Source organism: Elephantulus edwardii, unplaced genomic scaffold (genome assembly GCF_000299155.1).
Source record: "Elephantulus edwardii isolate Elephantulus edwardi_28Jun2011 unplaced genomic scaffold, EleEdw1.0 scaffold00002, whole genome shotgun sequence".
In the NCBI taxonomy this organism is placed as follows: Eukaryota; Metazoa; Chordata; class Mammalia; order Macroscelidea; family Macroscelididae; genus Elephantulus; species Elephantulus edwardii.
This window is the reverse complement of record NW_006399752.1, coordinates 47,120,810-47,136,293: the sequence shown is the minus strand read 5'-3', so window position 1 is coordinate 47,136,293 and position 15,484 is coordinate 47,120,810. Positions and strand designations below refer to the sequence as shown.

Here is a 15,484-nt window from a genome sequence, read left to right as displayed (position 1 = left end):
TTTAATGATAATTAATTAATTATTATTATTTTGAACCATGCGCCTCTGGGATTGCAGTGCAGCTTCTCGCCACTAGGCCACCAGAGCTCCCTTTGAAAAGCATGTTTTATTCATCATTCCAGGATTGGATATATACTTAACATCTTTTAGTTTACTAAGAATTCCACAACTTCCTCATATACTTGACTTTTCTGAAAGGGAAAACAAACAAACAAACAAAAACCAGTTTTCTAAAAGAAAATAAGGTGAATTATGTGCTTGTATGGCCTAGTGGTAAGAAGCTGTGCTGCAATCCCAAAGGCATGTGGTTCAAATCCACCAGCTGCTCTGAGAAGTCATAGCTAGAGGGTCAGCTAAGAGTTGGTTCCAACTCAACAGCATACAACAACAGCACCAAATGATTTTAAGGAGCTTTTGTGGTGTAGTTCATAGTAAGCTGCATGGTTAATCCAAAGACTGCATGTTTCCAGTGGTTTGAGCTCACTAGTGGCTCCTCTGTAGAAAGATGAACAGTCTCTTCTCGTTTCAAGCCATAACTTTGGAAACCCAATGGAGAATCACTATTAGTCTTAATTAACTTGACAGAAGTGAGTAAACAAGATTCAATAGTTCATTATCCCACTTGGAAAAAATATTTTTCTTTCTACAGGGTTGGAATAATCTCAATATGTATGACTCAACTTAACCATTGCCCTAGAGTTGGAACCAACTCATAGCTGACCCTCTATTGGATCACAGAGGCTGTAAATTGCTGGAGACGAGATTGTCCGTCTTCTCCCACAGAGCCACTGGTGGATTTGAGCCAACAGTTAATTAATTCTAACTGCCAGAAAAATGTGGCCTTTGTGTTAGCAGTACTACTTTGTACAGACTAGAGCCTCAGATCTTTCTCAATATACACAAAACCATTTAAACTTTAACACTGTAAATACTTAGATGAAAATTGTGAGTGACTCGGGTACTACAAGAATCTTTCTCAATCTGTCTTTGCTAATTAGCTTTGACGGCTTAGTTGCAAGGAGTTGCATTGCCAAGCCAAAGGCACACAGTTCCAATCCACCAGCTGCTCCATGGGAAAGAAGGGCAATCTCCTTCTTTCAATTTACTGACTCTGACAACCCACTGAGCTGTATCAGCTATGAGTCAGCTCTGACTTGATAGTGCAGAACAACAATTACTAACATGTAAAGGGAGCTCTGGTGACCCAGTGATAAGAAGTTGTGCTTCTATCCTAAAAGCATCACACGGTTCGAACCCGCCAGATGTCCCACTGTGGAAGGAGGGGAAAGGAGAGAATGAGGGGCAATCTCCTCCTATAGCAGTCAGATCTGATTTGAAGGTACACAACAAGAGAAAAAGAAAAAATGAATTGATGCCTTTGAGTTATGGTGCTGGAGAAGAGTGTTGAATATACCACGGACTGCTAGGAGAACAAACAGGTTTGACCTGGATAGCGTGAAAATGGGCTGCTCCTTGAAGTCAAGGATTCTGAAGCTTCTTCTGACATACTTTGGACATGTTGCAATGAGGGAACAGTCCTTGGAGAAGGATGTCATTCTTGGGAGGGTGGAGGAACAGCACAGGAGAGGAAGACCCTCAATGATGGATTGATTCAGTCACTGGGGTAGTGGGGGTAGGTGTGTTGGAGAAAAGATTGTCACAGGATAGAGCAGGCTGTTATGCATATGGTCACTATGAGTCGCAGGCAACTCAACAACAGCGTATAACAACATATCCTTAAAGCATGCAGTTAGAATCCACCATCAACTCTGAGAAAGAAAGATTCGGGGAGGGGAGAATCTCTTTCCATTCCTTTTACTTCTTCTAAAAAGCTTTTAGGGGGTCAGCTGTGAGTCAGTTCCTTCTCTACCATACACACAACAACAACAACAACAACAACAACAACAAATTACTAACATCTGCTAACTTTTTTATCTATAGAGGATATTTAGATCTGATCAGATGGTTCAAAAATAAAGGGCTAATTTCTCCCCTCTTGCCTCTACTGCTACTGCCATTCTCACTGATTATATGGAAACAAAGGGGAAAAAATATCTTTCCAGCTTCCATGTTGTTATTGTGTACCATAGAGGTGGATCTGACACATATCTGACTGTCTGGCAGGTTTTCAGAGGCAGTTAATCACATGGGAGGACACTGCCCATCTTTCTCCTACGGGGCAACTGGTGGCCTCAAACTGTGTGCATTCAGGATTGCAGCACAGCTTCTCACCATTAGGCCATTTGCATTTAACCCACTCACGCCCCTCTTTTTAGAAGTAAAATCACCCCAGATTAATTTAGGACTCTAGACCTGAGGTGATGGCAATCGCAAGGTCTGAGGCCAGAACTTAATTTCAAATCAAAGTAATCTCTGCATCAGAAATAGATCCTGCCATTTACGCCTTTCCATTCTATCCTAAGAAGATGACTTGGTAATTGCAGAGAATAGTACAATTTTGCTTACTTAAAGGTTTTCTCTTAATAGATCAGGTCCAAAACAATTCTCAGATGCTTATTAAAAATGAGCTTTAGCACCACGTGGTTCCTACAACTCTATGACACCTACCAACAACAACTTGAAGTTACAGGGATCTCTGGGGCCTATTGTTGTTATGTGCTATATTGAGTTGGAGATGACTCATAGCTGACCCATTAGCAGGTTTTCAGGGAAAGTAAATGTCACTGAAGGAGATTGCCCATGTTTCTACTGCAGAGCAGCTGGTGGATTTGAACCATGTGTTGTTGGGTTGATTGTGCAGCTCTTTACCACTAGGCCAGCAGAGCTTCCTTTTGATGGCCTGTTGTTCTTAGGTGACGTTGAGTATGACTCATAGTGACTCCATGAACAACAAATCTGAACCCTGTCCTATCCTGTGCCATCCTCACAATCTGACATACCCATTGCTGCACTCATTGTGTCAATCCATCTGGTGGAGTTTCTTCCCCTCTTTTGCTCTTCCTCCACCTTCCCAAGGATGATGTCTTCCTCCAAGGAATAGCCTTTTCTAGCAAGATGCTAAAATGTGTGAGATGACGCTGTATCATTTTTACCTCCAAGGAGCACTCTGGCTGCATATTCTCAAAGACGTGTCTATTTGTTCTTTGACATTACATGGGATATTCAGTACTCCTCTCCAACATCACAGTTAAAAGGCATCAATTCTTCTGATGCTATTATTATATTAAGATGAATAGCAAGTGACTAAAAATGCTACAGCCTGAATCATATGCACCTTTGTCCTCAAAATGACATCATTGCTCCTCAAGAATTTGGAGAGGTCCCTTGACTTTTCAGTGCAATATATCTCCTGATCTGGTAGCCTGTTGTTCTATATTACCAAGCTGGACCTAACTCATAGCTTACCTTCTAGTGGGTTTTCAGAGGCAGTAAATTGTATGGGAGGAGATTGTCCATCCTTCTTCTGCAGAGTAACTGGTGGATTTAATTGCCTGACTTTGATGTTTCGGGCAGCTTCTTAACACTAAGCCTCCAGAGCTCCCTAATCTGGTGGTCTAGTCCATAGGGAATTGCGCTCCTAACTCCAAGGCCTTGCCTCTGGCTGCTCAAGTCTTGGAAGACCTGCTTGAGGGCCAGCTATCTGAGTCGGTTTCCAGTCCATGGTAATGAGTTTCACAGGCGGGGGAATGTCTCAGGATTGTTTGAGGCCAGATGAATTCAATTTCATAATTACTTTGTAACTTTAAAAATTTAGAAGTGTATGTAATTTCCTTCCAGTTATAAGTTATCCTCATCCAATTATGCAAACATTACCTAAATGTCAACCAATCACTGAATTTTTTAAAAAAAGTTATATTGGTTTGCTTACAAAGTTCATATACATTGTGTTTCACACTAGCCTTCATTCACATTGTGTTTCATACAATATTTCCCATTCATTATGTTTTATTACCATTGAACTATGCTCACCATTACCCTGTCTTTCCAAATCCTCATTGGATCTTTCTAATTTTTCACCTCCTCCATTCACCAAATTTCCCCCCTGCCCATCCTAACCCCTATGCTCCCACCCTCCACCCCTTGGATCGTCCTACATGTTTTACTAATATCTAATTCTACAATAATTATCTTATACAGTATTTGTCCTTATGAGATTGAGTTAATTCATTCAGCATAATCCTCTCTAGTCCTTCCCAAATTATGTAGTAATTTTCAAAATCGTTGCTCCTGAGTGCTGCATTGTGTGATGTACTGTAATTTTTAAATCTATTCAAATGTGGTTAGACATTTGGGCTTTTACAGAATGCTACAGGGCCTCCCCAAGAAAAAGAACAGTAACTCAATTACAAAGTGGACAAAAACATGAAAAGTTTCACAAAGGAAAACATTTGATGGCCAATGCACACATGAAAAAAAGCACAAAACCATTGGCAATAAGAGAGATGCAAATCAAAATCACAGTGAGATAAAATCTCATCCCAGTAGCAACGGCTATTTAACAGGACAGCAAGCAATAAATGTTGGAGAGGATGCAGAGAGATTGCAACTCCCATATACAGTTGATGGGATTGTAAAATGGAATAACCACTCTGGAAAGCAGTTACTTCATAAAGCTGAACTAGAAATTCCTTATGATCTAGCTATGCCATTGCTAGAAATATACCCCAAGAAAACAGAGACCCTATGCCAATGCTCATAGCAGCACTACTCACCATCACAATCACTGACTGTTAACTAAAGTTCCTTGAATATTCTTATAAAACCCCCTGGAAGTCCCTCTTCTTTGGATCACTTAGTTCAGAATCTTCTGAATCTTGTCTTTCTCAGTTTGCAAATTCTCATTCTCTCTCAATTAAAAAAAAATTCCTTTTAATGTCAAAGTCAGTCTTTTTGTTTGAAGACAACTTCCAATAAAACTATTTGTTAAGTGTGTGAATCTCTAGAGGAAAACCCGCCATTTCATCTAAAACCACTCTGCACAAAAAAGTATTTGATAAACAACAGTGTTTCTAAAATTTTCATTATTTTATATGTATTCTCTTTTGGTTTCAATGTCACCACTGTATAGTCCAAAATCCCTATGGATTATTGGATTAGCAGCCTGTAGTCAGATTGGTTTGGAAGTGCAAGCTCCTTGGACGCAAGGATGGGGAAAATGAATCTCACATACTGGGGGCATGTTACCGGAAGTGTCAGTCCTTAGAAAAGAACTCAGAAAAGCAAAGAGTCAAAGAAGGAGAGGTAGACTCTCAATGAGATGGATTGTCACAGTATCTGCTACAATAATTTTAAGCACAGCATAGACTGTGAGGATTGCTAGGATGGTTTGATCTGTTATACATAAAGTCACTATGAGTTAGACTAGACAGGATGTAATGATGATCACTCAGATCTAGCTCCCTAACTCTACTGGACTTTGTTGTTGTTGTTAGGTGTCTCATAAGTACAACTCACAGTGACTTTAGGAACAAAAGATCTGAACCCTGTCCCATCCTGTGCCATCCTTATCATTTCTAATATACTTGAGGCCATTGCAGCAGTCAGACACTATGTCAATCTATCTGTTGAGGGTCTACTTAACTTTAAGTAATTCCTTTTCTCTAAGCCTATCTCAATTTCTCATCTCTAAAACGACTGGCTTGGACTAAATAATCCCTAAGCCCCTTTTACAGTGAACCTGAAGATTCGATGAGAAGGTTAATGAGACTGGAGAGTTTTAGGATTGAGATTTTGGGTCCTGATGGATGGGATGATGCCGAAGAAACTGTTGAAATGTCTCTGTTTATAGGGTCAGGAGGATAAGATATGCAAAAGGTGGCAGGAATGCACCAACGGCAGGGAGTAATATTCTCTGAGAGGCTTAACTCCAGTGACATCCCCGGAGAGGGCTGGTCCAGAAACGCGTTCCGCTGCTAGGCAACCGCGCCTCCTGGGGTGGAGGACCCCCGTTGCGAGGTGTCTAACTTATTGCCTGTTTGACTAATCTCGGCATCCTTTCCTCGGAATGAATGATACCTGTGTTCTTTAAAGGCACACATTTTACTATGATCAGATTTTGGCAAGCCTCACTGTTGAGTGCTACTAGCGGTGGCATTTCTTTTTTCCAGTTCTCAGGCAGATGCGGGGGGCGCCTCGACAAGGCCCCAGCCGCCGCGGGTTGCCGGGTAGAGCGGACCCTGCCCGCTCCTCCTCCCCGCCCCCCAGCTCGAGCCCGGGTCGCGCTGCAGCCCCGGGGCCACCATGGGCGGGGACATGGACCCGCTGCTCCTGGCCTGGAGCTATTTCAGGCGTAGGAAGTTCCAGCTCTGCGCCGATCTGTGCACGCAGATGCTGGAGAAGTCTCCTTATGACCAGGTACCCACGGACCCCCCATCAGGCTTGGGCATCCCAGCGATGAGACTGGGGGCTCTAGGGAGTCTTCTGGTTTCTAGGTGGGAGTCCAGGGAGGAAGGCCCTTGGCAAAGCACCATACAGCTCACAACGCTGTTCCTGAGTGAGACACCCAGGAGTCCTGGCCAGCGAGTCCTTGGCTGCAGAGACTCTGGGCGGGGGTGGCTATTCTCTGGACTACTGTACTCCCCCGCCGCCTCCAACTTCGTGCCTCCAACTTCGTAGACCCCTTCTTGCAATGCCCCTAAGTCCGAGCACTGAGCTTCACCTTATTGAAGAACTTGATAAGGCAGTTTTGCATAGGCATTGGATGCAGCGCGTTGGACACACAATGTGTGTGCATCTTTAATTTCTAGAGAATTTATGCATAAACATTAAGACAACTCCTCATTCCTGTTAGATTCAGATTCCTCCCACACCCTATTTTGGATCAAACACGTGACCCTCCTAAGTCATCTACCAACAGTTGTTTGAGAAAGGATACTTAAAGGCAAATATTAGAGTAACGGGAATGAAATTCCAGGAGTAGCAAAGATGTGTTTATTAGTAAGGAAACTACCTGGACAAGGGAGCTGTAAGAGGAAGGGGTGGGGAGGAGACAGTTCTCTTTGGAAGCAGTATGGTGGACTTGATTAAAAGAACAAATACTGTCATACATGGTCAATGAAAAGGAATAAAACGGGCACACCTCGTTTTATCGCTGTCAAGAGAAGCCGAAGTTTTTACAAGTTCAAGGTTTATGGCAGCTTTGCCATGAACAAGTTGGAGGGTAGGGTTTTTCCAATATCATGTGCTTATTTCATGTATCCCTTCTTGGTAACAATCAACAGTATGTTACACTTTCTCATCATGGTATTCCATATTTAATAGACTACAGAATTATGTAGCTATAACATTTATATGCACTAGAAAAACAAAAAAGTAATGAGACTTCAATTCTGGTGACACTTTATTAGTCTCTAACTGAACCCCACGTGGAGTCGGCCAGCCCTGTATGTGTGAGAGGCCAGTGGCTCCAGAAAAAAGCTAAAAGCTGTGAACGGGAGAATTAGAGAGCTATGGCAGCTGGTGATGCTGCTTCTGCTAAATGCAGAAGGTAAATAGTTCTGTCTTGCCAGCCTTTTCTCTGTGGTGTTGCTGTGGAGATAGATGCTGGGGCTGGGGGGTGGAGGAAAGGAATTTGGAAAGCAAAGGCAAAAATGGAATACTGGGCCTTTTACTGTGCTTCACTTTAGCGCCCAGCACATGGAAGCCTGCTAAGGTGAACATTTCATCCTTAGACAGCTCATCTCTATCTAGGTGGCCTGGTGGCAAGAAGCTGTGCTGCAATCCCAAAGACATGCAGTTCAAGGCCACTACTTGTCTTGCAGGCGAAGAAGGAGGGTCAGCTATGGGTTGTTTCAAGCAACAATAATTCCAGGTTCCATTACATAATAGGAATTGAGAGAAGTTTCTTCCTGATGACAAACATTTTTTCTAGTTTGTTGTCTGTCCTGGAAGTTCCACATGATGCTGGCCGACCGCCTTAAAGCTTTACAGAAGTTTGTAAAGAGCCTGTAGTGGACCAGATACATATTGTTCTAGGCACAGTAACTTGCATGAACTTTCACGCTATTCCAGTTTTCCATTGAGTTAGGGTGATTTCCATTGTGTCTTGCTGGTTCCAAGAGCTGCTCAGTGAAGTTTCCTCATTAAATGCATTTGGAAAGTTCTTCTTTTCTACTTAGAGATTCACGATACATTAAGATTTTGAGCAGTTCTGAAGGAAAGAAACTTTTGTGTTTTTTGATTAATAGTTCTGAAATTTATTTGACCACTGATTCCTTTTGGGGAGAAGGGAGCAAGTATCTCCCTCATTATTATCCATAAACGAGTGAACCAAGCTATGAGTCTTTTCCTGCTTTATGGCATCTGTTGTCGTTGTTATGTTCAGTCGAGTCGCCTGCGACTCATAGCAACCCTATGAGCAAGAGCCCTAAACCCTGCTCTATCCTGTGCTAACCTCACTGTCTCCAACACACCTATTCCCATTACCCCAAAATATGGCAGATAAAGCTTCAGAGTCTTTGCCTCCAAGGAACAGTCAGGTTTCACCCTCTCTGGGACGAACCTGTTTGTTCTCCTAGCAGTCCATCTTATAGTCAACACTCTTCGCTAGCACCACAGCTCAAAGGCATCAATTCTCTTTCTATCATCCGTAGTCACTGTCCAGCTCTCTGATGCATGCAGTTGCGAAGACTATGACCACACAGCAACAACAACAAATGTGAGGGACTCTTTATATGCTAAGTTCCTGTCTTTCCTGGTAGAGTGAGTATCCATTCAGCTGACCCACCATCAGGTTTCCAGAGGCAGTGATTGCACAGGAGGGAATTGCTCATCTTTCCCTTGTAGAGTCACTGGTGGATTCGAACCAGTAAGGTGCTGCCTTTGGGTTCATAGTACAGCTCCCTGTGAACTGAGATAGCCGAGCTTGCTGTGCTGAGAGTGTTATGTTGTTCTGTCCTGTCACATTGGAACAGACTCGTAGCTGACCCTCCAGCGGGTTTTTGGAGGCAGTCAATCTTCCAGGAGATTTCTCATCTTTCTCCCATACAGCAGCTGGTGGATTCCAACCATATGCCTTTGAGTTGGAAGCACATTTCCTTACCACTAAGCCACCAGTTACTGTTAGGTGCTGTGGAGTTGACTAGCACTCAGCGACCCTGTAACAGCAGATCTGAACCCTCCCCTGTCCTGTACTATCTTCATCATCTCTAATTCACTTGAATCCACTGTTAGAGTCACTGTGCCATCTCATTGAGGGTCTTCCTCTCTTTCATGGACCCACCATCTTTCCAAGCATGATGTCTTTCCCCCTCTTTTATTTAGTGTTTGCTACATATTTTGGACATGTTGCAAGATCAGTCTTTAGAGAGGGACGTCATGCTTGGGAGTGTGGAAGGACAGCGCAGGAGAGGAAGACCCTGGATGAGATGGATTGATTCCATCACTGGGGTAATGGGGGTAGGTGTGTCAGAGACAGTAAGGTTGACAAGGAATAGAGCAGGATTTAGGGCCGTTGTATGTAGGGTGGCTATAAGTCATAGGAGGCACACAATAACAACAACAACAACAATATGGCAGACATAAATGTTGTAAATGACATATATTTCTAAAGCTTAGAATAACCTTGCAAAAAGAATTAACAGAAATAATGCAGTTGTTGTTGTTGATAGGGGCTATGGAGTCAGCGACAACACATAGCAACCCTATGAAAAACAGACCTGGCCTTTCCTGCACCATCCTCATCATTGCTGACATACTTGAACCCAATACGGCAAGTCCCACATTTTTTGAGCACTTATCTCAGTCTTGATTAGAATGATTTTTCGTGTTATGTCATCCTTAACAATCTTGGGCAGTTGGTGGGTGCTGTTCTCCTCTGATTTACAGATTGAGTACATGTGGGTCACAGTGAAACAGTCTGTCCTGCTCATGGCCACCCGTGTGCGACCCCAGTGTGTTGCAGAATAGAAATGCACTCCATAGAGTTCCCCCCACCCCATGGCTGTGGCCTTTCAGAAGTAGGTTTTCCAGGCCTTTCTTCCGAGGGGAATGAGCCTGCCAACCTTTCTGTTAGGAGTCCTGGGGTTAACTTTCCCCCCTGCTATTATTTACATAACCAGTAAGCCCACTTCCTTTATGTATGCTAATTGTGGTGCTGTTTTTACCATGGCATGGCTCATGATTTAAAAAGAATGTATTTTGGACTTTCTCTCGCAATGTGTTTGCCCATCTTTTTTTTCTTTTTTTAATCTTTTGAAAGGATTTTTTAAAAAATTTAAAAAAAAAAAAGGGCAAAAAGTCTTGCAGGAAAGAAACCCGCCTAATTTTCAGGAAGTCAGTAGTTCCACAACTGATTTGCCCTTGAATTCTCCTTGGGGAGGTAGGAGAGAGATACCGCTTTTGTTATCATCTCAGGGAGGTGTTGCCACTTTGGGAAACAACACAGCCAAAGGCGCAACATTTTTAGTGCTGCGAAGGTCCTTTGAGGAGATCTTGAAGCCTTTCCTTTTGCCTAATCTATCAACCCTCTGCCATCAGTTTGATCCCTGCATGCACGGGCAGAGTAGAACTACCCCATGGGGTCCGAGGCTCTAATGAAGAGCTTTAGGAAGCTTAAGGAAGTTCCTTTGATGAAAAGGTTGGAAATACTCTCTTCCTCTCTTTTCCCTGATACACACATGGCAGGGATCCAGGTGGGTCCCTAGCACTTGGCACAGAGTCCATCACAAAGGGACTTTTGCTATTTGTCGAATGAGTGCTTTGGTCCAAATATGATCCACTAAGTAACAAAGTTTTGTTTAGACACCAAAGGACTGAAGAGTGTTCTGCTAGTGTCCTTCTTGTGTGCCATGTTTTCCTGCACTTATTTGTGAATTTAATTTTTAAAATGATGGTTTAGGTGGAGGTTTACAGAGCTCATCAGTTTTCTAGTCAACAAACCATACACTTTGTTTCACACTATTATCTCCAATCCCTACCAGGTGACATCATCCCACCTCCCCCCTGGTCCCTGTTTTATGAAGCTCATCCTGGATGTTGCCCCTCGCCTGGCCTAATTTTTAAATCTCATCACCACAGATGCTAAAATAGATGTTGACCTTTTCAAATAAATGCAGTTGTTTATGGGCAGTCTTGATTTATTTCTTATTTTGAGTCTCAGCTCGTTTGGTTTTTTAATTTCAAAATCTCTGGATCCCTCCAAGAGTATTTGTAGTTATCGTTATTGTGATGCTCTCATTGTTTCACTGGGGGAAATGGAGTAATGGAGTCACTTCCAGCCTCTGAGAAGGTCAGAGATGTGACGAGGGTAGAAGCAGATGGGCCTCCATGCGCGGTGAGCTGCTTTACGTCTATCCTCTCTACGTGGGCCTCTGCTGAGGCTTCTTTCTGTAAAAGAAGAGCACTTTTCCTGTGAGCTATTTGAACTGCCATCTCTTTCTGTGACCTCAGATGCATTTGACTGTGAATGTGTGACTTTGAAGAAATGCATAGAAACCCAGAAGAATAACAACAACAGAAAAGCTTTTTTGGATTACTTTTTTTCTCTTGATTTTGTAGTTAGCTTTTTTTTTTTTTTAAAAAAATGTCATTTTTACTTTGATTATCCTTATTTTTTTCTCTCCAGTGGTAAGAAACTCGCAAAAGTGATTTTTTAATTTGCTCTTCTTTCTATAAGACAGGTCCAGGGTGCTTCCCAGAGATAATACTTTGGAGATGAGCCTGCTTGGATCAAGTTTACCTCGATGAGTAATCTACATTCAATTCTCCTTACAGGGATTAACTGATGGTATAGTGGCAGCAGAAATATTTAATTAGTGCCTTGCATTTTCTGTTGGGACATCTGGATTTTATTTATTTTTGGTTCTTGCCAGCAAACATTTTGCAATCTGGGGAGGGTGGGAGGTAGTTAGGGTAGCTAGGGTAACAGGAAAGATATGATGTACCATAAAAAATAGAAGCGCATGTTTCCACCAAGTAATACTTTGGGCTTGCTGTCAGGAGGTGCTGGTTCTTGGAAAAACGTCATGCTTGGAAAACTAGAGAGTCAGCGAAATGGATTGACACTATGACCGCAGCAATGGACTTGAACGTGGTGGAGATCATGATGATGGGACAGGAGAGGGTGAAGTTTCTATCTGTTCATAGAGTTACTGTGAGTTTACTGGACTCAGTGGCACCTAACAACAACAGTGAATTTCTGTCTGGACCCCAAAGGATTGAAGGGTAGTTTGAATAAAATAACATGGTGCTGGATAATGGGGATGGATTTTGAAGAGGATGATAGATTTTCCAACTGCTTTTCCTAGGCACAGAATGGTGATGGAAGAGTAGGGTCAGTATGCATACAGGTGTTAACCCATGTCCCTTTGAACATTTATCACTCACCTGCAGTTTCAGCATCTCAGATTTCCTGGGAAGGTCTGCACAGTTGTAGTGCATACTACTGCCTGACCAGGACCTGTGTAATCACTTCATGAATCTGAAGAAATGGACCCCAGTCCCGCAGTCTTAACTGCCAGTGTCTGCTTGGGACATATGTGTTCCACAAAATTACTTTAGATTCCATATTACTTCAAAATGTTTCCCCCTTGATTAGGATCTCCATTACGGAAAACATATGGTAACAGCAACAAAATTCACAGCAGAGTGATTCAGGCGTGAAAGGGTTAAGGTTCAAACTGCTAAGAATGAAAGGAAATGAACAGATTCATTTGTCAAACTTTTCTTTTTTGGTAAAATACAATAAGAGTCATTAACGGGAAGACCTGGTCTTCCCTCAGAGTCTTATTTGAATCTCAGCTGAGTAGGTGGTTATAACGTTAGAAGCTGTAAAACGGGGAGTGTTGTCAAGTTTTAAGATCTAAAAGTAGAACATTATAAAGTGATAAGGTATAAAAATGGGGGAGCGTTATAAGGTATGAAACGATGCAGCACCCGGCTGTGTGACCTGGAGAGAGTGCTTGCTTCTACAGCTCATACCAATCATCCTGATTAGTTGCTTAATCTGATTACTGTTCTTTGTGTTCCATATGTCACATCTGTGTCCTTAAAAACCAGTCCTGATTTTCTAGCTCCATTATAATTAAACAGTATGTAAAACGTGCTTTATTAGACATTGGGACCACAGACAGGGACCACATGGTTTCATCAGTGGAGCAGATAGATGCCTGATAGGTTTTCATATTGTCATCGATGTTTCTGAGGGTGGGGATGTTAGCTGTATAGTAGAATGAGGATGAGAACTTTAAACATTCCTAATCTCCCTACTTTCTCTCTTTCCTGCCTCTGCTTATATGAGGAGACTCTACCTCTTCAGTGGAGGAGATTCTGGCTCATAGAAACCATTGGACATGGAAGAACTGCCCCAAAGTTTCCAAAGCTGTAAATGGTTATGAGAGCATATTGCTCTTAGCTTTGTCCCATAGATAGAGAGGCTGGTGGATTCCAACCTTAACAGCCCACACTTAATGCGCAGTACATCCATGCCTCCTAACACAGAGAGCAGGATGCGATGAAAGATATGAAAGCAGAGTTCCCTGATGAGCTATATTTTCGTGGTTGGTTGAGACAATTGTTTGGTGATCTACGCCAAATAAACTTGCCTGCATGTTTCCTCTTTGGGGCCAAGGCAACAACAGCCCAACTTCATCAGCAGCTCATTTTAAAAATTACTATTTCTGCTGCATTATAGGGTCACATTGCCACTTCTCCATGACCTTCAGAACCCATCCACTTCTCTACTCTCTTAACATTGTTTTCCTCTCGGTCATTGTTAAATTCTTAATAACGACAAGGTTAAGAGTGGAGCTGGGTGGACTCATTAGCCAGAGTAAATGTTGGTGGTAATTAGGGAGCCATGTTCAGTGTATGTGGGGATTTAATTCTCTGAAGTAATAACAGTCCAGGAGGAAGCTGCTCCCTGGGGAGGACGGGAGGAAGCAACTGATGTGAACTGAAGTTGATGCTAATGAGTATTTGCGGGTTGGAGCCAATGCGAGTTTCCTTTCTGTGTCCTCTCACTCAGCCGCTTTGAAGGAGATTCAAGGGGAAATTTTAATATGATGTGTCATAACTGGGAGCAATATTGGGTTACCAAATAAGCAAGATAAGCAAGGGCTTACTTGTTTTTACTTAAAAATCTGTAGTGAACAGCTTTACATTACCCCCCCCAACTCATTTATCTATTTTTTTATGTACTTTGAAAAAAGCACTTTATGTTTAGATTTCTTTTTAATATTTCCTTTTTTCTCCCCTTTTGCTAGATTCTTATTTCTGTTGACCTTCCAAAATTAAATCTTTCCAAAAGTGAACCACTTTTTTGTTTGTTAAATTAGTGTTTTTATGCTATTGCATTGGGAAAGTCAGCTGTCAAGGACTGCTTCAGAGTGCTGAAGAGCAGCAGTGTCAGGCTGGAGACTGAGCTGCACCTGATCCGGACTATAGTCTTTGCAGTTATGTGCTATGTATCGGAGAGTTGGACAGTGAATAGGGATGATAGAAAGAGAATTGATGCCTTTGAGCTGTGGTGCTGGAGAAGAGTGTTGAATATACCATGGACTGTTAGGACAACAAATGGTTTGTCCTGGAGAGGATAAAGGCGGGCTGCTCTTTGAAGTCAAGGATTCTGAAGCTCCATGTGACATACTTTGGGCATGTTGCAAGGAGGGACTGGTCCATGGAAAGGGACATCATGTTTGGGAAAGTGGAGGGATGGCGTAGGAGAGGAGGACCTTCGATGAGATGGATCGATTCTGTGATTGGGGTGGTGGGAGTAAATGTGTCGGAGGCGGTGAGGTTGACACAGGATAGAGCAGGGTTTAGGGCTCTTGTACATAGGTCGCAAGCGACTCAACAGCACATAACAACAACAACAACAACAACAATGGTCTTTTTATGCTTGACTATGTCAGTGTAATTTGTCCTAGTTTCATCCACCTGGGTAAAGTTCATGAATTCTTTTTTTATTTTTAATTTTTGTTTTATTCTGGTTTATGTACAAAGTTTGTATACAGTGTTTTTCACACCAGATCTTTCCCATTTCTTTCACCTCGCCCATCAAGTTGTGCTACCTTATGAGTAATGTCATTTCTCCACCCATCCTCACCCTTCTGCTCCCACCCTCCTCCCACTTACATCCTCATACTCATTCTACAGTAATGGTTTTATACAGTATTTGTCCTTATGGGGCTGAGTTAGTTCACTTAGCATAATGCTCTCCAGTCCCTTCCAAGTTAAGTAGTAATTTACAAAATTATTGCTCCTGTGTGCTGCATAGTATTTCATCATGTGATTGCATCATAATATCTGAATCCATTTGATTGTGGTTGGGCATTTGGGCTATTTTCATGTTCTTGTGATAATGAATTATGCTGCTATGAACATTGGTGTGCAAGTCACTGTTTGTGCCTCAGTTCTCATTCTTTCGGGGGAATAGCTGGGTCATAGGCAATTTGTATATGTTTAACAGGATGTGGTGAGATAGAAACTCTTGCATATTTTTGGTGGGATTCTAAAATGTTACAACCACTCTGGAAGGCAGTTTGGTGCTTCCTCAAAAAGCTGAAAATAGTTCATTAATTCTTGA

The 15,484-nt window shown here is 42.3% G+C and overlaps 1 protein-coding gene across 3 annotated transcripts in view; it reads left to right on the top strand.

Annotated features, from left to right (window-relative positions):
- The first annotated feature begins 6,159 nt into the window (after window positions 1-6,159).
- TTC8 (tetratricopeptide repeat domain 8) overlaps window positions 6,160-15,484 on the top strand; it is a 78,893-nt gene continuing 69,568 nt past the window's right edge. For 2 of the 3 annotated variants that reach the window (XM_006879131.1, XM_006879130.1), the window contains exon 1: window positions 6,160-6,315. In XM_006879131.1, the coding sequence (XP_006879193.1) occupies window positions 6,202-6,315 (114 nt within the window). In that variant the 5' untranslated portion in view covers window positions 6,160-6,201. The remainder of the gene's footprint in view (window positions 6,316-15,484) is intronic. The other variant, XM_006879129.1, reaches the window with a different exon arrangement.